Source organism: Schistocerca cancellata, chromosome 2 (genome assembly GCF_023864275.1).
Source record: "Schistocerca cancellata isolate TAMUIC-IGC-003103 chromosome 2, iqSchCanc2.1, whole genome shotgun sequence".
Taxonomy (NCBI): domain Eukaryota; kingdom Metazoa; phylum Arthropoda; class Insecta; order Orthoptera; family Acrididae; genus Schistocerca; species Schistocerca cancellata.
Window position 1 is genome coordinate 800,467,812 of NC_064627.1, and position 27,613 is coordinate 800,495,424.

A 27,613-nucleotide genomic window follows, 5' to 3' on the forward strand; every position below is an offset into this window, starting at 1 on the left:
GGTTTGCCTTTCCTTAATCTTTCTTCTAAGATAAGTCGTAAGGTCAGTATTGCCTCACGTGTTCCAGTATTTCTACGGAATTCAAACTGATCTTCCCTGAGGTCGGCTTCTACTAGTTTTTCCATTCGTCTGTAAAGAATTCATGTTAGTATTTTGCAACTGTGGCTTGTTAAACTGATTGTTCGGTAATTTTCACATCTGTCAACACCTGCTTTCTTTGGGATTGTAATTATTATATTCTTCTTGAAGTCTGAGGGTATTTCACCTGTTTCATACATCTTGCTCACCAGATGGTAGAGTTTTGTCAGGACTGGCTATCCCAAGGCCGTCAGTAGTTCCAATGGAATGTTGTCTACTCCGGGGGCCTTGTTTCGACTCAGGGCTTTCAGTGCTCCGTCAAACTCTTCACGCAGTATCTTATCTCCCATTTCATCTTCATCTACATCCTCTTCCATTTCCATAATATTGTCCTCAAGTACATCACCCTTGTACAGACCCTCTATATGCTCCTTCCACCTTTCTGCTTTCCCTTCTTTGCTTAGAACTGGGTTTCCATCTGTGCTCTTGATGTTCATACAAGTGGTTCTCTTATCTCCAAAAGTCTCTTTAATTTTCCTGTAGGCAGTATCTATCTTACCCCTAGTGAGATAAGCCTCTACATCCTTACATTTGTGCTCTAGCCATCCCTGCTTAGCCATTTTGCACTTCCTGTCAATCTCATTTTTGAGACGTTTGTATTCCTTTTTGCCTGCTTTATTTACTGCATTTTTATATTTTCTCCTTTCATCAATTAAATTCAGTATTTCTTCTGTTACCCAAGAATTTCTACTAGCCCTCGCCTTTTTACCTACTTGGTCCTCTGCTGCCTTCACTACTTCATCCCTCAAAGCTACCCATTCTTCTTCTACTGTATTTCTTTCCCCCATTCCTGTCAATTGTTCCCTTATGCTCTCCCTGAAACTCTGTACAACCTCTGGTTCTTTCAGTTTATCCAGGTCCCATCTCCTTAAATTCCCACCTTTTTGCAGTTTCTTCAGTTTTAATCTACAGGTCATAACCAGTAGATTGTGGTCAGAGTCCACATCTGCCCCTGGAAATGTCTTACAATTTAGAATGTGGTTCCTAAATCTCTGTCTTACCATTATATAATCTATCTGATACCTTTTAGTATCTCCAGGGTTCTTTCATGTATACATTTCAGGATTCTTAAACCAAGTGTTAGCTATGATTAAGTTGTGCTCTGTGCAAAATTCTACCAGGCGGCTTCCTCTTTCATTTCTTAGCCCCAATCCATATTCACCTTCTATGTTTCCTTCTCTCCCTTTTCCTACACTCGAATTCCAGTCACCCATGACTATTAAATTTTTGTCTCCCTTCACTATCTGAATAATTTCTTTTATTTCATCATACATTTCTTCAATTTCTTCGTCATCTGCAGAGCTAGTTGGCATATAAACTTGTACTACTGTAGTAGGTGTGGGTTTCGTATCTATCTTGCCCACAATAATGCGTTCACTATGCTGTTTGTAGTAGCTTACCTGCATTCCTATTTTCCTATTCATTATTAAACCTACTCCTGCATTACCCCTATTTGACTTTGTGTTTATAACCCTGTAGTCACCTGACCAGAAGTCTTGTTCCTCCTGCTACCGAACTTCACTAATTCCCACTATATCTAACTTTAACCTATCCATTTCCCTTTTTAAATTTTCTTAGAATGCCAGTTTTCTTTCTCCTAATAACGACATCCTCTTGAGTAGTCCCCGCCCGGAGATCCGAATGGGGGACTATTTTACCTCCAGAATATTTTACACAAGGGGACGCCATCATCATTTAATCATACAGTAAAGCTGCATGCCCTCGGTAAAAATTACGGCCGTAGTTTCCCCTTGCTTTCAGCCGTTCGCAGTACCAGCACAGCAAGGCCGTTTTGGTTATTGTTACAAGGCCAGATCAGTCAATCACCCAGACTGTTGCCCTTGCAACTACTGAAAAGGCTGCTGCCCCTCTTCAGGAACCATACGTTTGTCTGGCCTCTCAGCAGATACCCCTCCGGTACGGCTATCTGTATCGCTGAACCACGCAAGCCTCCCCACCAACGGCAAGGTCCATGGTTCATGGGGGGGGGATTATTCTACCTAAGTTTCAATATTTCTCTGTTGTGCCACATCTCAGATGCTTAGATTCTCTTCTGTTCTAGTTTTCCCACAGTCCATGTTTCACTACCATAGAATACTGTACTTCAGGCAAACATTCCCAGAAATTTCTTCCTCAAATTAAGACCTTTGTTTGAAACTAGTAGACTTCTCTTGACCAGGAATACACTTTCTGTCAGTGCTGGTCTGTTTTTGATGTCCTTCTTGCTTTGTCCGTCATTGGTTATTTTGCTTCCTAGGTAACAGAATTCCTTAACTACATCTGCTCTATGACCATCAGTCCTGATGTTAAGTTCCTCGCTGTTCTCATTTCTGCTACTTCTCATTATTTTTATCTTTCTCCGATTTACTTCCAGTCCATATTCTGTACTAATTAGATTGTTCATTCCATTTAGCAGATCATGTAATTCTTCTTCACTTTCACTCAGGATAGCAATGTCATCAGAGAATCATATAACTGATATCCTTTCACTTTGAATTTTAATTCCACTCCTGAACCTTTCTGTTATTGCCATCATTGCTTCTTTGATGTACAGATTGAACAGAAAGGGGGGGGGGGGGGGAGACTACATCCCTGCCTCACACCCTTTCTAATCCAAGTGCGTCATTCTTGGTCATCTGTTCTTATTATTCCCTCTTGCCTCTTGCACATATTGTATATTACCCTTGTCTCCTTATAGCTTACACCCATATTTCTCAGAATTTCGAATATCTTGCACCATTTTACATCATCAAATACTGTCACCAGTTCGACAGATCCTTTGAACATGTCTTGATTTTTCTTTAGTCTTGCTTCCATTGTCAACCGCAATGTCAGAATTGCTTCTCTGGTGCCTTCACCTTTTCTAAAGCCAAACTGATCGTCATCTAACACATCCTTAATTTTCTCTTCCATTCTTCTGTATATTATTCTTGTCAACAACTTGGATACGTGAGCTGTTAAGCTGATAGTGCAATAATTCTCACACTTGTCAGCTCTTGCAGTTTTCAGAATTGTGTGGATGATATTTTTGCGAAATTCAGATGGTATGTTGCCAGACTCATACATTCTACACACCAGTGAGAATAGTCATTTTGTTGCCACAACTCCCAATGATTTTAGAAATTCTGATGGAATGTTATCTATCCCTTCTGCATTATTTGATCGTGAGTCTCCGAAGCTCTCGTAAATTCTAATTCTAATATTGGGTCCCCTGTCTCTTCTAAATCAACTCCTGTTTCTTCTTCTTCTTCTTCTTCTTCTATCGCATCAGACGAATCATCTCCCTCATAGAGACCTTCAATGTACTCTTTCCACCTATCCACTCTCTCTCCTCTCCATTTAACAATGGAATTCCCATTGCACTCTTAATGTTACTGCCCTCACTTTTAATCTCATCAAAGGTTGTTTTGACTTTCCTGTATGCTGAGTCACTCCTTCCGACAATCATTTCTTTTCAGTATCTTCACATCTTTCATGCAGCCATTTTGGCTTAGCTTCCCTGCACTTCCTATTTGTTTCATTTCTCAGTGACTTGTATTTCTGTATTCCTGAATTTTCCTAAACATTTAGCACTTCATTCTTTCGTCAATCAGCTGAAGTATTTCTTCTGTTACCCATGGTTTCTTCACAGTTACCTTCTTTGTATCTGTATTTTTCTTTCCATTTTCTGTGATTGCCCTTTTTAGAGATATCCATTCCTCTTCAACTGTACTGCCTGCTGAGCTATTTCTTATTGCTGTATCTATAGCCTCCTTCATCACCACTACATTGCGATCTGAGTCTATATCTGCTCCTGGGTACGCCTTACAATCCAGTATCTGATTTCAGAATCTAACTGAAATCTTCCTGTATCACCAGTCTTTTCCAAGTATACCTCCTCCTCCTGTAATTCTTGAACAGAGTATTTGCTATTACTAGACAAAATTTATTATAGAACTCAATTAGTCATTCTCCCTTCTCATTCCTTGTCCCAAGCCCATAGTCTCCTGTAACCTTTCCATCTACCACTCCCCCTACAACTGCATTCCAGTCCCCCATGACTGTTAGATTTTCATCTCCCTTTACCTACTGTGTTACCCTTTCAATATCCTCATATACTTTCTCTCTCTCTTCATCTTCACCTTGCGATGTCACCATGTATATCTGAACTAACATTATCGGTGATGGTTTGCTGTCGACTCTGATAAAAACAACCCTACAACTAGACATTCTCAGCCCTACCTTCCTATTCATAATGAATCTTACTCCTGTTTTACCATTTTCTGCTGCTGTTGACCCTATACTCATCTGACCAGAAATCCTTGTCTTCTTTCCATTTCACTTCACTGACCCCTATTATATCTAGATTGAGCACATTCAAGCTTCTTACATCCATGCCCCAACTTATAGAATGTTATCCTCTCGTTGGTTAGTCAATCTTTTTCTCATGGTCACCTCCCCCTTGGCAGTCCCCCCTGGCGATCCAAATTGGGGACTGTTCTGGAATATGTTGCCAGTGGGGAGATAATCATACACTTTTTCAATTACAGACCGCATGGCATGTGGATACACATTATGTGTCTTTAATGCAATGATTTCCATTGCATTCTGCATCCTCATTCCATTGACCATTGCTGATGTGCCTTTAGGGACAGTTTCCCACCTCAAGGACAAAAGAGAGCCCTGAAACTCTGTCTGCTCCTCTACCCTCTTTGACAAGGTCATTGGCAGAATGAGGGTGACATCTTATGCTGGAACTCTTCGACTGCCAATGCTGATTATTAATCAAAATTTAAGCTGCGGTGGATTTCGAATCTGAGACTGAGGACCTTTTGATTACTAATCAAATACACTACCCCTAGACCATGGGTGTTATAGATGTGATATACACATTTAATATTTGTTCTTAACCCACATTATTTAACTGTATACGTAAATTCTATTCCATTAAAGCAATATTTTCAATAATCTGTGATTCCTCTGCGCCCTGCAACGTGCAAACTATTAGTCCTGCAGAAAAAGTGAATAGGACATTTTTAATGGAATTTAATGTAGTTCAAAATTGTCCTCTGAAACATTTCCAGTAGTTCCAGTAGAAGCCGCAGTTTTCGAGTTATTCAAGGAAAACAAATAAATGCCACCCCAAACCCACACTCACATGATCAATTAGAATATTTAGTATGTTGTTCATTACATTCCTCCCTATCACTGTACAAAAATTTGTCTCCACATGATTTTTCCCCTATTTTTTCTTTGCCAACTGGACTAATGCACAATTGACAGACATGCTACACACATGGCTCACAGACACAATTGACATACATTTGAATGCTTTTATTAAACACAAAATGTTACTTTTCTTTAACAAAGATAATAATTATGCTGTTTTCCATGCTTTGGGTATTTTACCGGTTTGCCAGCGGAGATTCATTGCATGTAGAAGCCTTCAGTGTAGTGTCATACCTTCACATTTTAAGAATTCAGTACTTATTTTATATGTTCCAGTTGCCGAATAATTTAAATAATTATGAGCAAAGAAGTTTCATTTACCATGAAGATGTATCACTGCAGGTGTTATGATCATTGTTAATCAAACAGATTTGCTCATTGTTAAATTTGTAAAACAATGTGAACGGCTTATTGAACATTCTGTGGGTAAATAAGATGAGCTTTCCAGTTAATGGAAGTGTAAATATACTCTACTATTGACTGTACTACAGCACTGTACAAACTACTGACTTAACTGAAACCCCCCATCTGTCGGAGAAAAATGTAACTGATCTAGCAGGTTTGTTTTTTATTTATTTATTTATTTATTTATTTATTGTTACAAATACAACTTTGTTTCAGTATGTTTTTAATAACTGCATCATTCTTCTGCCAATACTTTTTTCTGTTATTTTTAGATCAACTAGTATGTAGTAATTCAGCTACAGGGTAGTACATTAGGGATCATAGAGAGAGTGCACAGTAACGAACTGCGATGTTGGTATCACAGACGACCCAGTCACTGATCACTAGCCCACCACTGCCATAACCTGTAGTTTTATTTTGTAAATGGTGATTAATCACAGTTTTACACAACAGTCATAAGTCTATTGAGGATTTTTGAGAGTATATTTTGAATTGTTTTCATTGAAAAACTATGGTTTGCTGTGCCATCTCAAGTTATGCTAACCTCTGCAGGTTAGAAATTAAGTTTAATAATTTCCTATGAATATTGGTATGAAAATAAAAAGGGATAAATGCTTATAAACATGCTAATTCATTTCCAGTTACTAATAGCTGTGTGTGATCAATACATTTTGCTCATTCAAGAGTATAAATGATATTGGAAAAGTGAACTGTTGAACTTTCTCCAAAATGCTAGTCAAAGCCTTGTGCTGTTCCAACTCTGTATCTCCCATCCTTCAAAATTGATATAGGGGGTAGGAAAGGGCATAATAATGAGAAGTAAATTCGGGTTCAAAAATGAAGTCGCAGTAAAGTAGTAGAATAGATTTTACATATCAATATATTATCAACTAATGGAACTAAAAGTAGAGAAAACATTAACCATGAAAACAGACAACATTGTTAATGCAACACTGCATGTTTTGCCAATAATTAGAAATTATGGAAAAAGAAAGTTTTTGAAAAGTGGTTGGGGGATCTTTTGCTGACTGGCAACAACATGTGTTTGTGAAAGGATGGTGTGCTAATTGGCCGTCTGGAGATATTGCAAGGGGTGCATTTTCATATTATATATCATATATATGTGTTTAAATAAAGGTATAATTATTTGCTTATTTAATTACCAAATGAGTTAATAATAATACAGTATGACATGAAAAATCCCAGTTGCATTCACAATTGTCTACGAGTTACATGTACGCACAGTTGGCCTATTAGCTTCTGTGCGGTGTGGTGACATGAGAGAGTCAGCGATGACATCACTGCTCACAGCACTTCTGTACATACACCTAACATATTTTCTAGTAACCTCAGGTAAATATATGTTTCGTTTATTGAATTGTTCCCATGTAGTCTTGTGTAAAACCCATGTAAACATTACTTATAACTCAACCTGCAGATCTTCGACATGTGTGTTCAGTTGTTTGTATGAGGGTTCATTAAAGTTAAGGTATTATTATTATTATTATTATTATTATTATTATTATTATTCTTTCTTTCTTTTCTCAGACGTTATGTCTGGTCAAAAATGGAAAGTGACGCGGATCTTGATCAAGTGTCACTTCCTTTAGCTGTACGGTATATGTTATATTGCATTTAGGAACTTTCGGGTAATTGAACATGTATCAATAATTACGGATTTCTGTAGTTGTATATATAAGTTTGGATGTAGCTGTATTGCATTGATGTACTGGTGGATATTGTGTGGTATGACTCCTGCAGTTGATAGTATAATTGGTATAATGTCAACTTTATCCTGATGCCACATGTCCTTGACTTCCTCAGCCAGTTGGATGTATTTTTTCAATTTTTTCTCCTGTTTTCTTTTGTATATTTGTTGTATTGGGTATGGATATTTCGATTAGTTGTGTTGATTTCTTCTTTTTATCGGTGAGTATGATGTCAGGTTTGTTATGTGGTGTTGTTTTATCTGTTATAATGGTTCTGTTCCAGTATAATTTGTATTCATCATTCTCCAGTACATTTTGTGGTGCATACTTGTATGTGGGAATGTGTTGTTTTATAAGTTTATGTTGTAAGGCAAGCTGTTGATGTATTATTTTTGCTACATTGTCATGTCTTCTGTGGTATTCTGTATTTGCTAGTATTGTACATCCACTTGTGATGTGATCTACTGTTTCTATTTGTTGTTTGCAAAGTCTGCATTTATCTGTTGTGGTGTTGGGATCTCTAATAATATGCTTGCTGTAATATCTGGTGTTTATTGTTTGATCCTGTATTGCAATCATGAATCCTTCCGTCTCACTGTATATATTGCCTTTTCTTAGTCATGTGTTGGATGCGTCTTGATAGATGTGTGGCTGTGTTAGATGATATGGGTGCTCGCCATGTAGTGTTTTCTTTTTCCAATTTACTTTCTTCGTATCTGTTGATGTTATGTGATCTAAAGGGTTGTAGAAGTGGTTATGAAATTGCAGTGGTGTAGCCGATGTATTTATATGAGTGATTGCTTTGTATATTTTGCTAGTTTCTGCTCGTTCTAGAAAGAATTTTCTTAAATTGTCTACCTGTCCATAATATAGGTTTTTTATGTCGATGGATCCCCTTCCTCCTTCCTTTCTGCTTAATGTGAATCTTTCTGTTGCTGAATGTATGTGATGTATTCTATATTTATGGCATTGTGAACGTGTAAGTGTATTGAGTGCTTCTAGGTCTGTGTTACTCCATTTCACTACTCCAAATGAGTAGGTCAATATTGGTATATCATAAGTATTTATAGCTTTTGTCTTGTTTCTTGCTGTCAGTTCTGCTTTCAGTATTTTTGTTAGTCTTTGTCTATATTTTTCTTTTAATTCTTCTTTAATATTTGTATTATCTATTCCTATTTTTTGTCTGTATCCTAGATATTTATAGGCATCTGTTTTTTCCATCGCTTCTATGCAGTCGCTGTGGTTATCTAATATGTAATCTTCTTGTTTAGTGTGTTTTCCGTTGACTATGCTATTTTTCTTACATTTGTCTGTTCCAAAAGCCATATTTATATCATTCCTGAATACTTCTGTTATCTTTAGAAATTGGTTGAGTTGTTGATTGGTTGCTGCCAGTAGTTTTAGATCATTCATGTATAGCAAATGTGTGATTTTGTGTGGGTATGTTCCAGTAATATTATATCCGTAATTTGTATTATTTAGCATGTTGGATAGTGGGTTCAGAGCAAGACAGAACCAGAAAGGACTTAATGAGTCTCCTTGGTATATTCCACGCTTAATCTGTATTGGTTGTGATGTGATATTATTAGAGTTTGTTTGGATATTAAGTGTGGTTTTCAAGTTTTTCATAACTATGTTTAGGAACTGTATCAATTTAGGATCCAATATTTGTAGTAACCATGAGTGGGGTACACTATCAAAAGCTATTTGGTAATCAATGTATGCGTAGTGTAGTGACCTTTGTTTAGTTTTAGCTTGATATGTCACCTCTGTATCTATTATCAGTTGCTCTTTACATCCTCGTGCTCCTTTGCAACAGCCTTTTTGTTCTTCATTTATAATTTTGTTCTGTGTTGTATGTGTCATTAATTTCTGTGTAATGACTGAAGTTAATATTTTGTAGATTGTTGATAGGCATGTTATGGGGCGATATTTAGCTGGGTTTGCTGTGTCTGCTTGATCTTTAGGTTTCAGATAAGTTATTCCATGTGTAAGTGTATCAGGGAATGTGTATGGGTCTGCAATGTAACTGTTAAATAATTTATATCTAAAAAGATAGATGATGAGACTTACCAAACAAAAGCGCTGGCAGGTCGATAGACACACAAACATACACACAAAATTCAAGCTTTCGCAACAAACGGTTGCTTCGTCAGGAAAGAGGGAAGGAGAGGGAAAGACGAAGGATGTGGATTTTAAGGGAGAGGGTAAGGAGTCATTCCAATCCCGGGAGCGGAAAGTCTTACCTTAGGGGGAAAAAAGGACAGGTATACACTCGCGCGCGCACACACACACATATCCATCCGCATATATACAGACACAAGCAGACATTTGTAAAGGCAAAGAGTTTGGGCAGAGATGTCAGTCGAGGCGGAAGTACAGAGGCAAAGATGTTGTTGAAAGACAGGTGAGGTATGAGCGGCGGCAAATTGAAATTAGAAATTAGCGGAGATTGAGGCCTGGCGGATAGCGAGAAGAGAGGATATGCTGAAGGGCAAGTTCCCATCTCCGGAGTTTTGACAGGTTGGTGTTAGTGGGAAGTATCCAGATAACCCGGACAGTGTAACACTGTGCCAAGATGTGCTGGCCGTGCACCAAGGCATGTTTAGCCACAGGGTGATCCTCATTACCAACAAACACTGTCTGCCTGTGTCCATTCATGCGAATGGACAGTTTGTTGCTGGTCATTCCCACATAGAAGGCTTCACAGTGTAGGCAGGTCAGTTGGTAAATCACGTGGGTGCTTTCACACGTGGCTCTGCCTTTGATCGTGTACACCTTCCGGGTTACAGGACTGGCGTAGGTGGTGGTGGGAGGGTGCATGGGACAGGTTTTACACTGGGGGCGGTTACAAGGGTAGGAGCCAGAGGGTAGGGAAGATGGTTTGGGGATTTCATAGGGATGAACTAAGAGGTTACGAAGATTAGGTGGACGGTGGAAAGACACTTATTATTATTATTATTTTCTTTACTTTCTCAGACTGTTAAGTCTGGTTAAAAATGGAACGTGACGCGGACCTTGATCAAGCGTGACTTCCTTGTAACTGTATGGTATATGTTATATTGCATTTAGGAACTTTCGGGTCATTGAACATGTATCAATAATTACAGATTTTTGTAGTTGTATATATATGTTTGGATGTAGCTGTATTGCATTGATGTACTGGTGGATATTGTGTGGTATGACTCCTGTAGTTGATAGTATAATTGGTACGATGTCAACTTTATCCTGATGCCACATGTCCTTGACTTCCTCAGCCAGTTGGATGTATTTTTCAATTTTTTCTCCTGTTTTCTTCTGTATATTTGTTGTGTTGGGTATGGATATTTCAATTAGTTGTGTTAATTTCTTCTTTTTATTGGTGAGTATGATGTCAGGTTTGTTATGTGGTGTTGTTTTATCTGTTATAATGGTTCTGTTCCAGTATAATTTGTATTCATCATTCTGCAGCACATTTTGTGGTGTGTACTTGTATGTGGGAACGTGTTGTTTTATTAGTTTATGTTTTATGGCAAGTTGTTGATGTATTGTTTTTGCTACATTGTCATGTCTTCTGGGGTATTCTGTATTTGCTAGTATTGTACATCCGCTTGTGATGTGCTCTACTGTTTCTATTTGTTGTTTGCAAAGTCTGCATTTATCTGTTGTGGTATTGGGATCTTTAATAATATGCTTGCTGTAATATCTGGTGTTTATTGTTTGATCCTGTATTGCGATCATGAATCCTTCCGTCTCACTGTATATATTGCCTTTTCTTAGCCATGTGTTGGATGCGTCTAGATCTATGTGTGGCTGTGTTAGATGATACAGGTGCTTGCCATGTAGTGTTTTCTTTTTCCAATTTACTTTCTTTGTATCTGTTGATGTTATGTGATCTAAAGGGTTGTAGAAGTGGTTATGAAATTGCAATGGTGTAGCTGATGTATTTATATGAGTGATTGCTTTGTGTATTTTGCTAGTTTCTGCTCGTTCTAGAAAGAATTTTCTTAAATTGTCTACCTGTCCATAATGTAGGTTTTTTATATCTATAAATCCCCTTCCTCCTTCCTTTCTGCTTAATGTGAATCTTTCTGTTGCTGAATGTATGTGATGTATTCTATATTTGTGGCATTGTGATCGTGTAAGTGTATTGAGTGCTTCTAGGTCTGTGTCACTCCATTTCACTACTCCAAATGAGTAGGTCAATACTGGTATAGCATAAGTATTTATAGCTTTTGTCTTGTTTCTTGCTGTCAATTCTGTTTTCAGTATTTTTGTTAGTCTTTGTCTATATTTTTCTTTTAGTTCTTCTTTAATATTTGTATGATCTATTCCTATTTTTTGTCTGTATCCTAGGTATTTATAGGCATCTGTTTTTTCCATCGCTTCTATGCAGTCGCTGTGGTTATCCAGTATGTAATCTTCTTGTTTAGTGTGTTTGCCCTTGACTATGCTATTTTTCTTACATTTGTCTGTTCCAAAAGCCATATTTATATCATTGCTGAATACTTCTGTTATCTTTAGTAATTGGTTGAGTTGTTGATTTGTTGCTACCAGTAGTTTTAGATCATCCATGTATAGCAAATGTGTGATTTTGTGTGGGTATGTTCCAGTAATATTGTATCCATAATTTGTATTATTTAACTTGTTGGATAGTGGGTTCAGAGCAAGACAGAACCAGAAAGGACTTAATGAGTCTCCTTGGTATATTCCACGCTTAATCTGTATTGGCTGTGATGTGATGTTATCTGAATTTGTTTGGATATTAAGTGTGGTTTTCCAGTTTTTCATTACTGTGTTTAGAAACTGTATCAATTTAGGATCTACTTTGTATATTTCCAATATCTGTAGTAACCATGAGTGGGGTGCACTATCAAAGGCTTTTTGGTAATCAATGTATGCGTAGTGTAGGGACCTTTGTTTAGTTTTCACTTGATATGTCACCTCTGTATCTATTATCAGTTGCTCTTTACATCCTCGTGCTCCTTTGCAGCAGCCTTTTTGTTCTTCATTTATAATTTTGTTCTGTGTTGTATGTGTCATTAATTTCTGTGTGATGACTGAAGTTAATATTTTGTATATTGTTGGTAGGCATGTTATGGGGCGATATTTAGCTGGGTTTGCTGTGTCTGCTTGATCTTTAGGTTTCAGATAGGTTATTCCATGTGCAAGTGTATCAGGGAATGTGTATGGGTCTGCAATGTAACTGTTAAATAATTTAGTTAGATGTGAATGTGTTGAGGTGAACTTCTTTAGCCAGTAATTTGCTATTTTATCATTTCCAGGGGCTTTCCAATTGTGTGTAGAATTAATTGCTCGGGTGACTTCATGTTGCAAAATTATCACTTCAGGCATTTGTGGTATCATCTTGTATGTGTCTGTTTCTGCTTGTATCCACCGTGCATGCCTGTTATGTTGTACCGGGTTTGACCATATGCTGCTCCAGAAGTGTTCCATGTCTGTTATGTTTGGTGGATTGTCTATTTTAATGTGTGTGTTATCCATTGTTTGGTAAAATCTCTTTTGGTTTGTGTTGAATGTTTGGTTTTGTTTCCTTCTATTTTCACTTTTTTTGTATCTTCTAAGTCGTTTGGCCAATGCTTGCAATTTCTGCTTTTTTTTCATCTAATTGCTCTATTGCTTCTTGTTGTGAGATTTTACCTAACCTTTTTCGTTTTTTGTCTGATATTTCATTTCTTATAAATTGTGTTAGCTGTCCGATGTCTTTTCTCAGTTTTTCTATTCTGATCTGTAGCCTGTGTTGCCATGCTGGTTTTGTGGGTTTCTTCTGTGTGTTGGTTTGTTCTGATCTCTGCCTAGTGTGTATATTTAGTGTAGTGAGTGCTCCTATATAAACCAGTAGTTGTAACTCTTCCATAGTTGTGTTTTCATTTATTTTGTTGTGTATGATTGTGTTGATAGTTTTTATTGTTGTTTCGACTTGTGGGTTATTTGGCGGTCTATGCAGGAATGGTCTAATGTCTGTATTTGTGTCTTTGTATTCTATATATGTCAGCTGAAATTTCTCTTCTATGTCTAACACATGTGTCTCTTCGTGTTCTATTTGTGCTTGTTCTGGTGGCTGTCTTAAGATTTTGTTTTCCTCTGATTGTTTAATTGATGCGTGTTGGTCTTTGTTTGTTTGCTCTGGGATGTTTGAGTCCATTACTGTGTTTTCTTCTTCTTCTGATTGCACATTATTTTGTTCCAGTATTTGTTGTACTTGTTGTTTGATGTTTTCTAATTCTGACTCGGGTATCCTGTTATTTTTGATTATTACACGGATCTGATCAGCTAGTCGTTGTTCTGTTAAAAATTTTAATTCCGGGTATCTGGTAATAAATATTGTGTATACTTGTGATCTGTATCCAGTTGTGTTGGTTCCTAGGTTTGTTGCTTGGTAATAACAGAACATGAGGTGTCGATTGACTTCATCTGAGCATCTCATCCTCTATCTTTGTTTTCCTTCTAGGGTGGTTGCAGGAAGCATATCCCGCAAAACACCTCTATTTGGATTTAAATCATTTTCCAGTTGGCTAGCAGTGTCGTTACCATTGTGGGCGGGCGTAGGGTTCAAGCGTCGTCCCCGACCATGATGGCGCTTGTCCGAGGCTTCTTTAGTTCTGTCCTGAACCAAGTAATCACACTAAAAGGGGGGTTAGCCCTATTAGTGGTTTTTTCTTTTCGTCGCCTTTTACGACTGGCAGAACATACCGGAGGCCTATTCTTTTCCCAGGCCTCCACGGGGTTTATTATTATTATTATTATTATTATTATTATTATTATTATTATTATTATTTACTTGTTCTTCATTTCAGAACCATCTGCTATCACGCAGCCTGAGACAACATTGACATCAGGGACATATAGCACTGTTCCAGAAGGAAGATTAAGATTGCATGAAGGGAAACCATCCAAAACATTTGGTGAGAGACTTTTTGCTCATATTCAAATGTACAATGTACATTCTCTTTTGCAGTATGCTCTTTTCTTTTTCAGTGTTCTCATTTACAATAGATCATCCCTCATTCACCTAACGAACTTTACCCTAACACATTACTATTTCTCCTTTGTAGGAAAGGTATATTACAAACAAACCTGCAGCACAGCCATTGGACCTGTATATCACCCTCCCATGCCAATCTGTTTACGAGCTATCTAGAGAAAACCTTCCTAGCCTCCCAAACCCCTGGTCTTGGTTCATTGATGACATCTTCATGGTATGGACTCAGTGCCAAGACATCCTATCCTCATTCCTTCACAACCCCAACACCTTCTCTCCCATCTGCTTCACCTGGTCTTCCTCAACTCAGTGTGCCATCTTCCTGGGTGTTGACACCCTCCTCTCTAATGGCTCCATCCACACCTCTGTCCACATATAACCCACCAACCACCAGTGGTACCTGCTTTTTGATAGCTGCCATCCCTTCCACGCCGAAACATCCCTCCCATACAGCAGTGCCACCCAGGGTTGATGTGTCTGAGTGACAAAAACTCCATTGCCAGTATACTGAAGGTCTTACCAGAGCCTTCACAGATAGGCACTATCCCCCAGATCTATAACAGAAACAGATTTCCCGTGCTATTTCCCCACACCCCATCAATCCTCCCGCCACCATCAAGGTCCCACTACAGAAGAGTGCCCCCTTCATCACTCAGTTCCACCCCAGACTGGAACAACTGACCACAACTTTTGTCAGAGCTTTGATTATCTATCATCACGACCTAAAATGAGGGAGATTCTACCCAAGATCCTTCCCGCCTCCCCTAAAATGGTGTTCCATTGTCCAGTCCACCCTCCACAACATCCTCGTCCATACCTTGTGCCGCCGGCTGGGTTGGCCGAGCGGTTCTAAGCGCTGCAGTCTGGAACCGCGTGACCGCTACGGTCGCAGGTTCGAATCCTGCCTCGGGCATGGATGTGTGTGGTGTCCTTAGGTTAGTTAGGTTTAAGTAGTTCTAAGTTCTAGGGGACTGATGACCTAAGAAGTTAAGTCCCATAGTGCTCAGACCCATTTGAACCATACCTTGTGCCACTCCCAGTCCCAGGCCCATGCTACAGAGATCCCTGTGGAAGACCCTGGTGCAACACCTACCCAGTCCTCCCACTAGCACTTCCTATTCCAGTCCTGTCACAGGCTTATCTTACCCGTCAAAGGCTGGGCCATCTGTGAAAGCAGCCATGTTGTATATCAGATACTATGCAACCATTTCACAGCCTTTTATAGTGGTGTAATTACCAATCAGTAGTCCGCCAGGATGAATGGCCACTGTCAAACTGTGGACAAGAGCTGAACATAATGCTGGCTGCTTCACAAGCCAGGCCATCTTGATCCTCCCCTCGACCACCAACTTTTCTGAACTGCACAGATGGGAGTTATCCTCACAACATATTATCTGCTCCTGAATATATTCAGCATCTGCCTGTCATAACTTACTGTCCCCACACTCTCCACCCAACAGTTTTGACCCCCTCGTTCTATCATCTCCTCCGTTTTCAAATTCTCTCACCCTCTGCCAGTGTTCTCACCCATCCTATTCCCTTCCCTGCTCCTCTCCTTTTCTGCTTCCTGTTTTTCCCACCACATCCCACCTCCCAATACTGTGCCTGGCAGTCTCTAGTCCCTGCATGCCCTGCTAGGCAGTTCTCTTCTATCCTCCCATCTGTATGCTGCTATCCCTTCCCTGCCCCACTCCAGATTGCAATTCACCTGACAGTCACATTCTAGTCAGAGCTGCTGGTGGTAGTGTTGTGTGTGCATGAGTTGTGCTTGCTTGTGTGAATGTGTATGTGTTTTCCTTGCTGATGGAGGCTTTGGCCGAAGCTATAATGTGGAACACACTTGCTGTTTTGCCTGTCTGCAACTCAAAATGTCATTTTTACAGTGACTAGCAATCTATCCTTTTCCTAATATTGTTGATATTCTAATCTGATGTGTCCATTGTTTAAATGTAAGTTAATGTAGATTAGTAGAGGAAAGATATCTAGAATAAAGGAACCCTTCATCATTCTTGTTAGTTTTTTCCAATGATTGAATTTCGATTAACCGTATAGTTTCACATATTCACCTGCTTTGATCTAAATCCAGGCCTCTAATCCCCACAAATGTTCTGTAGAATTCAAGGCACAGATTAAGTAAAACTATCTCATACCAAGAAATTAAGCACTAAATTGTCCCTCAGGTGACATGTGAAAGGTCAGTTGTAGTTATTAGCTGTTGACCAATGGGAGCAGTTGCTTATTTTGGCCCAGCTTTCCAAATTATCAGGTAATTCGTATATTGTCATAATTGTTTTTGTTTTTCAGTAGTAAGATAAGTAACGGGCTATGTCAAAGATCAGGTGTGCATAAAATTTTAAATGGTCCAGATCAAACACTTATTGTATGAATTTGATGTTACATTGAAGTGTCTTACAAAGATACTGTATAATTCCAGTGAGCACATTCTTTCAGAAGACTCAGTTGACATTCATGATTCAGTGCTAATTTAAACAAGCCTATTAATTACAAATAGCATGAAACGCTGAAGTCTCTGTTAATTATGTGGAAAATTGACTTTTTTATTTAGATCAGTCACTCTCATTTTTTTCTTATAATAATACAAATAACTCACATGAATCAGAAAATAACTGCTTGTAAGTAGCTTTAAAAGTCATGTGGTAATATATATGATATCACCAATTTAATTTGGCAAAAATAATTGTGTTTCAGTTAATGGGCTCTCTAATGTGATCCCAGAGGGAAGGATGCGGTTGGATGAAAGTAAACGTTCTGATAAGCAGTACAGTTCTTCATTAGAAGCAAACCTCACACACCCTACTGACAGAACACCACCCTTCAGACGTTCACCTGTTCCAGGATCACCAGCAATGGCTAGCCACAGTCGAAAATCTACACCACGACATTCGCCATCTGCTAGAGCAACACCACCTTTAAAAGAAACAGTGCAGTCACAAACACCAAGGAACCCATTTGATGAACCTCCTTCTGATGTTTCGAAGAACCCATTTGATAATGAAGATGATGAAGAGTATGATGCAAGTAAAAATCCTTTTGTTGGGAATGATCCCACAAATCCTTTCCTTGGAAGTGATGATGATGCAGTTCTAGAAGATGATGACTATGATAAAAATCTGAACCCATTTGCTACTTGAAGAATTCTTTGTCTGTTTAGAGTTACAGTTCAACTGATGTGCAATGCTCTTTTCTGAAGATCACTCCAGAATGAGAAACTTGATTCTTACTGTGTCATTAATATTATGAATAAATTACAGCCACAGTAGTTTCATTGTTAACTGTGCTTACACAATTTTTCAGTTCCTTTTCATTAAAGTGAAGTGGTAATTTGTATACTGCTTTTAGGAGGCAATATTATCTCAATCACAGTAAAAGTCATAATTTGAACAAATGCCACAAAAATGTGCAGAACATTAGTAGGAAGAATACAATTAAAAATGAAGAGTGAATAAAGTTGGAAAGGAAGAAGGATTGAGATGTGTTTTGACAGTTGTAATTTTATTCTATGTTGACACAAAACTATAATTTATGTTTCTTATCTTTTTTCATTACTGTCTCCATTTATCAAGAAGAAATATAATTGAGATTTTTTTGTACCAGTTGCAGTAGTTATTATTTTTTATTTTCCCTCTCTGGTCTCATACTGGCATTATAATTTCTTGATGATTTCATCCATAGTTTCAGTTTGGAATGTTCGTGCCAGAGAGGAGCTATAGTCTACAAAACCCTATAGAATAATATCTTGCTTATTTCAATGGTTCCTAAGTAAGTTTTAGAATAATGATTACTTCCATATCTAGTCTAAATGAACTCAGTTTTTCTCAAAGAATAAGTGTCTAAGTCTGGCATATAGCATCCTTACTTTGAGCAGTGTTATGTCGAATATGAAAGATAAACATATAATTTGTTACGAAATTTATAATGCTTGAGTAGGAAGTTCTCTATTTGTTTAACAATACATGGATTGTATTGCTGCAGAGATTTTTACTAAAATTTAGTAAACTATTTCATTTGTTATTAGTGATAAAGAAGTGTGTCAGTACCTATAATGAAGATGATAAAAGGCCAGATTTTTGCTTCATATTTGTCAACTGTTTCTTTTCTTCCAAAATATTTTTATTTCTTCTACAAGTTATTAATAGATTGGCTGTTGGCTCAACAACTCTACAGAGTACCATCTAGTAGCTAATAAAAGTAATTAAAAGACTGCAATTTATTGTAAAGACAAAATTTCATAGTACTCAAATATCGTGGAATGTCAGATGTACCGCCATAAATGCTACATTGTCTCAGCAGATAAATTTGCTGCTATGGGTGTAGTACCTGTGACCAGTGAGGAAAATTTGAAAGTAAAGCTTGAGAATGAAGTGGAATGACAGCAGATGTGTACATAAATCCATCAGTGCAACTGGAATTCTGAAACTGTTTTGGCCATTATTTGACATAGGAATGTAATTATCAAAGCACATTAATAAAATGTGAAAATCAGTGCATAGCTGAAAAATGTTGAAATCCTCTTTTGAAATCTCACATTTCAATAAAAGTGAAGAAGAAATATGCATACAAGGTGAATGAAGTGCTGTCTTTGAGAAGTAAAGGTTGCTTAACCTCCTAAGAAAGTTATAAGAGGAAACAAAACTATTCAGATGTTACGTAATGTGAGACATTTGGTCAAGGGAAAGACAGAAGGGTAGGATGATATAAATCAATGATAAGCTTTTCAGTTAGTTTTATTCAGTGTACATGTACGGCTGAAACAGAGTTCTTTAGACATTACTGATAATTCTACACATTAAGAGACCCCCAGAAAAAGATTTATAGTGCTATATTTTTGCTGTCTGTTTGTGATTCTTAGTAATTTCATATCAGAGTGGGGGTGGGGCCAGTTTTACATGTTAACAAGTGTAGTTTACAAACAAGACAGTGGTGTAATTGGACTTCATCATTTACAGAACTGGAATCTTTAATTTAATTGGCATGTGGTGTGCATACCATGTAGTAAGTACCATGTTATATTAGTAATACATCTGAAAACTAAACAAATTTTTGTTGGTACATAAAGAACATGCAGTAGTCAATAATAATGTGTTGGTTACAATGCCTTCTGAAGTGTGTAATTATTTTGAAGATTTGCATATACTTATGAGAGGATAATGCTGATGTTCCTAGAAAATTGATATTTCAATTTCTTAGTCTCTTATGTTACACATGGATCACCATACCATTCACACAAAACTAATATATGATGTAAATCACCTTCTGATATTGAAGTGCATGAACAACTTAGTGAGTTTCTAACACATGTTATCTGGAGTTGGTTGGGAGAGATTCTGTGAGAGTAGCACATCCTTAATATTGCTGTTAGCTAACGTCCCTAGCAAGTGCTGTCTGTAAACTATAACCTTGTGGGGGAAGCAAGTTCCATCCAAAAGTAATGGTGGCCTCTGTGCTATCAAGTTTCTTCCCCCTCTAATTTCCATGTGTTATTTGTTGTCACTTTAAGCTGAGGGGCATGGGTAGATACATTGTATTTAGGGTTAAGTAAGTGCCCATTTAGCATTGTATCTTTTATGCTAAGAGATCCATATACTCATTTTGTTGGAGGTCTTGGTGCAATGGAATTAAGAGAATGTATACGGAAGTTCCACGCTGCCGTAATTCCACCACCTTCTGCATCATGTTCATAAGATTAACCTTGTTTTACCTTCAAATTTTAAGATTTGGTCCAGTCCAAGCAGCTTGATGAAACCGAGACCACATATGTTGGGCGCAGACTGTATGACCATTCTGCTTTGGGATCAGGACAGAAGTAGTCACTACCCACATGTGGTTAATCAGTCACTTTTGACATGTTCGGCAGTATTTTCACCACATCTGTTCACTTCATTGCGACAGTTTTCTTGAATGTATTGTTAATATTTGACATTTTGTCTCTAATAAACAAAAAATTCAATAGCAGCTTGTCACCTTGTTGGACTGCTGATGCCTGTGCTAAAAGTAATGGTTATTTATGCTGACTTGCAGTCTACTTGTTGTGATGGCACTCTGCTTCCAGCTGTGTTCAGGACAGCAAATATGTGGCCTAGTGGTCTAGCAGAAAGTACTTAGGAAGAACACAATAGAATTTGAAATTTGTTATGAGGCACTTTATGGAGACACGGCTTCACAGCAAATATTAAAAAAAAAAAGTTTTGGGTTCACACAAGATAAATTCTTATGGTACATTATTGCAAGGGAGGGGATCTCGCCTGACCCAGATGAAACTGAAGCAACAGCAGAGTATTCAATGCCCAAAAACAATGAGATTGTTGTGAGAATATGTCAGTCTGATAAATTTTTGTAAGCATTTTGTAATTGTGGAGAGCTCCTCTCTGTGAACAAACAGGAAAGAAAATGTCATGGATGTGGGATGAAGAAATGGAATGGGAATTTGAGGCACTAATTGCTGTGTCAGTACTATCACACATGGGTTTGTCAAAGGAATTTTGTATGGCAACACACAGTGCAAAGACTGGACAGGACTTAGTAATTTTTGAAGATGTCAAAGAAGGTGGAAATATAATAAAGAAAACCATAGCTTCCAATAACAGGTTATTTTCAAAATTCAACAGAATTGCCCCATAACTATGCTGGAAGTGCTCTGTAATGGAACAGTATCCTTACATATAAGTTTGTAGTCTTCAATGGCCAGTGTAATTCTGACAAAATAATTTTGAGTATGAGGCTGTGTCATTATAAAACACTAAATTAACTGAATTGCCAATGTTTCAACCTACTTAGCAGTGGTTAACACAGTATCCTTACATGTTTGAGTGTAGTGTCATTGATGTCAGTAATGCAGTGTAGCACACACAGCAAACAAAGAGCAGGTGGCATTTGACTGTGGGTAGACATGCAAAGTGACGGTTTTTATAATGAATATGTATTTTGTAATATTAAATCAAACAATGAAAACTGCGAGTAGGAACATCAACAATGTAGAAGAAGATAGACTGCTACTTACTGTAAAGAAGACACGTCAATTTGTAGACAGGCACAATTAAAAGACACCGACACATAGCTTTTGGCCACACCCTTGGTCAGTAAACAAACACACACACCACAAGTAAGCACACCTCATGCACACAACTACCCACGACTGCCAACTCCAGCATCTCATTGCAGAATGCAACATCAAGAGGGATGCAAACAGCAATCTGGAAGGGGATGAGGAACGGATAGTAGTGTACGGGTGGGGAGAGACGAACACTGTCTGGTGAAGTGTGCAGCGAATAGACTGCCAACAGGTGCAGCATCAGGAGGTTGTGGGGCAGGGAGGTGGGGAAAAAAAGGAGAGGAGCAGGGAAATACGGATGGCTGCATGGGCAGAGGGCTGCAAATAAAAAGAGTGGGAGCCAAGAATGGAGAAGAGATGATAGGACAGAGGGGGTGAAAACCGTTGGGTGGTGGGTGTGGGGACAGTATGTTACCTTTGGTCGAGGCTGGGATAATTACAGAAGTGGAGAATGTGTTGTAAGAATAACTCCCATCTGCGCAGTTCAGAAAAGCTGGTGTTGTAGGGAAGGATCCAGATGGCTCAGGTAGTGAAGCAACCATTGACATCAAGTGTGTTAAGTTCAGCTGCATGTTGTGCCACAAGGTGGTCTACTTGGCTCTTGCCCACAGTTTGGCAGTAGCTGTTCATCCTGGTGGACGGTTGGTTGGTAGTCATACCAATATGAAAAGCTGTGGAGTGATTGCAGCAGAGCTGGTAAATGACATGGCTGCTTTCACAGGTGGCCCAGCCCCTAATGGGGTAAGATAAACCTGTGACAGGACTGGAATAGGATGTGTTGGGTGGGTGACATGGGCAGATTTTGCACCTGGGTCTTCCACAGGGATATGATCTTTCTGGCAAGGGGTTGGGATTGGAAGTGCCACAGGGATGGACTAGGATGTTGTGGAGGTTGGTTGGGCAACAGAACACCACATTAGGAGTGTGGGAAGTATCTCAGGCAGGACATCCCTCATTTCGGGGCATGATGATATGTAATCAAAGCCCTGGCGAAGGATGTGGTTCAGTTGTTCCAGTCCAGGATGGTACTGGATGACGAAGGGGACACTCATTTGTGACTGGGTTTTGGGGGTGATGGCAGGATTGGGGTTGTGAGGGGAAATGGCATAGGAGATCTGTTTGCAGACTAGGTCAGGGAGATAGTGCATGTATGTGAAGGCCTTGGTTAGACCCTCAGCAAATTGAACAAGAGAGTTTTCATCACTGCATATATGCTGTCCCTGGATAGCCAGGCTATATGGGAGGGATTTTTTGGTGTGAAAGGGATGACAGCTTTCAAAATACAGACACTCTTGGTGGTTGGTGAGTTTAATGTGGACATAGATTCGGTGGAGCTATCAGAGAGGAGAAGGTCAACATCTAGGAAGGTGGCATGCTGGGTTGAGCAGGACTACTCGAAGTGGATGGGAGAAAAGGTGTTGAGGTTGTGAAGGAACGAAGATGGGGTGTCTTGGCCCTGGGTCCATATCAGGAAGATATCATCAATGAACCTGAACCAAGCAAGTGGTTTGGTGTTTTGGGAGGCAAGGAAGGTCTTCTCTAGATGGCCCATAAAAAGGTTGGCATAGGAGTGTGCCATATGGGTGCCCATGGTTGTGCCCCAGAATGGGTATATAGCTTCCCTTCCAATGAGGTTCAGATGAAGTTAATAAGGTGTACGAGAAATGAGGTTGTGGGTTTGGAGTCTGAAGGACATTGGGAAAAGTGGTGTACAATAGTGGTAAGACCATGAGGATGGGGGATGTTAGTGTATAGGGAGGTGGCATCAACAGTGACAAGTAGGTATCCAGGATCTAAAGGGGTGGGGATGATTGGGAATCAGTGAAGGAAGTGGTTGGTGTCTTTGACATGGGAGGTGAGATTACGAGCAATTGGTTGGGGCTGTTGGTCAATGAGTGCCGAAATTCTTTCAGTTGGGGCACAATAACCAGCCATAAAGGGGTGTCCAGGAGTGTTGGGTTTGTGGACCTTGGGGGGCATGTAGAAGATGGGTGTGCGAGATGTCATAGGGGTGAGGAGGGAAATGGATTCAGGAAAGATGTTCTGGAAAGGGCCTAATGCTTTAAGCAGGGATTGGAGTTTGTGTTGGACTTCTGATAAAATATATATGTGGAGGAGTCATACAATTGGCAGAGGCCTTCTGCCAGGTAGTCACTGCAATTCATAACAGCTATGGAATCTTTGCCTACAGATAGGATGATTGGGTCTGGATTTGTTTTGAGATTGTGTATGGCCATTCTTTCTTCAACTGAAAGGTTGGTGTTATGAGGAATGGATCTGGAGAAGGATGGTGAGGGTAAGTTGGAGGTAAGGAATTCCTGGAAGGTGATCAGTGGGTGGTTAAGTAGGAGGGGGGAAGGATCACAGTTGGATGGTGGTACGAACTGGAAGAGGCAGGGTCCAATGTTGGAATTAGAGTGGTTTTGGTTGGAGGGACTGTCAGCAAAGAAGTGCTTCCATTTCAGGAGAAGGAGAGTAGGTCTTTGATAAGTCAAGAATGGTTAAATTTGGATATAGGGCTAAAGGTGAGGCCTTTAGATAGCACTGAAACTTCTTTGGAGGTGAGGATTTTGCTGGGAAGGTTAACAACAGTGTTACAGGAATGTTTTGGCTCTGAATTTGGTGGGGGCTTGGTAGTGAGTTTTGGGGGGGGGGGGGGGGGGCTGTGGCAAGTTGAAAAGGCCAGCTAGGCAGGGTTTAGCTGCTATGAGGGGTAGACAAGGAGGAACACTGTGGGTACAATAGGGGTTGGATAGTGGTGCTCTGAGGTAGCAGTAGGATGTCAGCAGGCTAGAGAGCAAGGAATTCAATTTCAGAGATGTGATGTATGGAGTAGGGATGGCAGAGTAGTAGTAACCTGCAGAGGGAGTGGAGGTGGTTCTGGGATGCCTGTGCCGTGGAGATGTGTTTTTGCAGTACCAGGCTTGTGGGTGCTGCGGAATCTGAAAAGGTGTAGGTCTCTGTGAAAGGAGGGGTGGGATCCAGAGAAAGGAATCTTTACAGTTAGGCCGTTTGAGGTGATTCCATGGTTTAGGCAGCATACGAGAAACAGGATGTGTGACTGAGTTTGAGAGAGGAAAAGGGATGCTCTTCTGAACTGGCACAGAATGATGGAGCAAGGGTCCATTGTGGCAGGAATGGTGCAAAAGAAATGGGAATAACGCAGAAATAAGTAAAATAGGTGTTGATGGTTGTGAGAGGAGCTGGATACGCAAAAATATGTGTATAAAAAAATATGTAAAGACACGTAGAAACTTGCACAGACATGTTCAGTATCCTGAGGGTCCCACCAAGGCCTTCACATACAGGCATTATCTCCCAAACCCAGTCCGCAAACAGATTTCCCATGCCATTTCCCCTTATAACCCCAATCCTCCCACCATTCCTGAAAACCAGCCACAAATGAGTGTCCCTTTGTCACCCAGTACCACTCCGAACTGGAACAACTGAATCACATCCTTCACCAGGGCCTTGATTACCTATCTTCGTGCCCTGAAATGAGGGACATCCTACCCAACACACTTCCCACTCCTCCCAGAATGGTGTTCTGTCGCCCACTCAATCTCTGCAACATTCTAGTCCATCCCTATGCCAGTCCCAATCCCAATCCCTTGCCACAAGAAATATATCCCTGTGAAGAGACCCAGGTGCAAAACTTGCCCAATACACCCACCAAGCACTTCCTATTCCAGTCCTGTCAAGGGTTATCCTACCCCGTCAGGGGCCAGGACACCTGTGCAAGGAGCCAAGGCATTTACCATCTCTGCTGCAATCATTGCGCAGCTTTTTATATTGGTACGACTGTCCATCAGGATGTACAGCCACTGCCAAACTGTGGCAAAGAGCAAAGTAGACATCCTGTGGCACAACATGCAGCTGAATATAACACACTTGATTTCAGTGGTTGCTTCACTAGCCAAGACATCTGGATCCTTCCCTCCACCGCCAGCTTTTCTAAACTGAGCAAATGGGAATTTTACTTACAACACAGTCTCCGCTTCTGTAATTATCCCAGCCTCAACCTACCGTACCATACTGTCCCCAAACCATCCACCCAACAGTTTTCACCCCTTTTGTCCTATCATATCCTCCCCATTCTCATCTCACACCCTGTTTATTTGCAGCCCTCTGCCAATGCATCCACTCATCTTTTCCCACTCCTTCCCTTTTTCCCCCCACCTCCTTGCCCCACAACCTCGCCCCTTGCAGGTCCGGGGGTTAGAATAGGCCCTAGTATTCCTGCTGTCGTAAGAGGTGACTGAAAAGGGTTTCACACGTTTCGGCCTTTATGTGATGGTCTCCTGTAGGGTTTGACCTCCATTCTTCAAAATTTTCCTGAAGAGCGAGCCAATTGGGGAAGGGCGCCTTACATGGTGCATCGTGACCATCATGCATTGGGATCTTTGGCCCACTTTCTCATCATCATGTTGCAGTCCCGGCCATTCTCCATCTCTTGGGCAAGGACACCTTCCTGGTTGTGTTTTCCACCATGCACTGCTTAGCACCTGATATCCATCACGGTAGCCTGTCCGTTGTGGTGGGGCCACCATGTACCCTGTTGGTTGTACCCCCTGACCACACAGGGATCGCTCTGCTGATGCCTGCACTGTTAACTCCCCACGTTTGCCAAGGGGTAGATGCCCATCCCCTTGGGGCATCGGGATTCCCAGCAATGGCCATCCTGCCAGGTGGCCTTTGCTGTGGCTGGGTGGCACCTGTGGGGAGGGCCCCTGGTCAGAGTAGGTGGCATCAGGGCGGATGACACGCAATGAAGCATAGTCCATCATCTCTTGCTAGTGGTGAAACACCAGCAGTCTCTAAGCATTGACAAGCTCAATTCAACACACAGAAGTATGACCCCAAATCATTCCCATCCATGGCCACACCATGGGAGGAACGTCAGGCTAAGGATGGCAGAAGATCTTATTCACCCCAGTACCTTGTATGTTTGAGAGCTGATGGGGAATCTTGCATTACAACGAAGCCTCAGTTTTTTGTTGAGCACTTAGAGGACAAGTTCGGGGAAGAGGAGGGCTTGTCCAAAATGAGATCTGGGTCAGTCTTGATCAAAACAGCATCCACTGCCCAGTCACAGGAGTTACTCGCTTGTGACAAGCTGGGGGATGTTTCTGTAGCCATCACGCCCCATAGGAGCTTAAATATGGTCCAAGGTATCATATTTCACAGGGACCTTCTTTTGCAGTCCAGCGATGAGCTGTGCACCAATTTAGAGTGGCGAGGTGTACATTCCGTCCAGCGTATCCACCAGGGACCGGGAGATAATCAGGTTGCCACCAGTGCCTTCATCTTGGCCTTTGAGGGTGATACATTGCCCAAGAAGGTCAAGGAGATGGTCTACTGCTGTGATGTAACGCCCTATATCCCTCCCCCGCTGCGGTGCTTTAAGTGCTGGAAGTTCGGCCATATGTCTTCTTGCTGTATTTCCAGCATGACATGTTGAGACTGCAGACACCCATCACTTCCCAATACTCCATGTGCCCTGCCTCCCATCTGTGTCAACTGCCGAGAGCACCATTCGCCTTGCTCGCCAGACTGCAGGATTCTCCAGAAAGAAAGGAAAATCATGGAGTACACGACCTGGGACCGACTGACCTACACTGTGTCTAAGAAAAAATTTGAATGCTCGCATCCTGTGCATATCACATCGTCTTAGGCCACCGCTACTACAGTTCTGGCACCATCAGCTCCGCCAACCCAAGTCACCTCTCAGATCCAGAAGACTACATCTGCCCCCTTAATGGTGGGAGGCATTTCCCTCCCTGTTGCTACTGTATTACCTACTTCCCCCCTTCCCAACCATCGGGGACGTCTGTCCCCACTTCTAAACTGGAGAAACGTAAGTCTTCTTCGGCTTCTCTCACTAGGAAGGGGTCCCTTGGGTCACTCCCTTCCCAGGTTTCTGATAGTGGGAAAGATGACACCCGCCAATGGCTGAAGATCCCAAAAGTAGCTGGTCGTAGGGCTCCACGCTCATCCTCTGTCCCGGAGACTGAACCAGTGAAGTCCTCCCAGCCAGGGAAACCCAAAGAGCAGCGAGAGAAAGATAAAAAGAAAACCCCCAAGACAAAGGAAATTGTGGTG

The 27,613-nt window shown here is 40.4% G+C and overlaps 1 protein-coding gene across 1 annotated transcript in view; it reads left to right on the forward strand.

Moving 5' to 3' along the window:
• LOC126162660 (vacuolar protein sorting-associated protein 11 homolog) overlaps positions 1-18,058 on the forward strand; it is a 202,161-nt gene extending 184,103 nt beyond the window's left edge. The window contains exons 20-21 of the mRNA XM_049919301.1: positions 14,258-14,365; positions 17,152-18,058. Coding sequence (XP_049775258.1) covers positions 14,258-14,365; positions 17,152-17,594 — 551 coding nt within the window. The 3' untranslated portion in view covers positions 17,595-18,058. The remainder of the gene's footprint in view (positions 1-14,257; positions 14,366-17,151) is intronic.
• Positions 18,059-27,613: the final 9,555 nt, after the last annotated feature.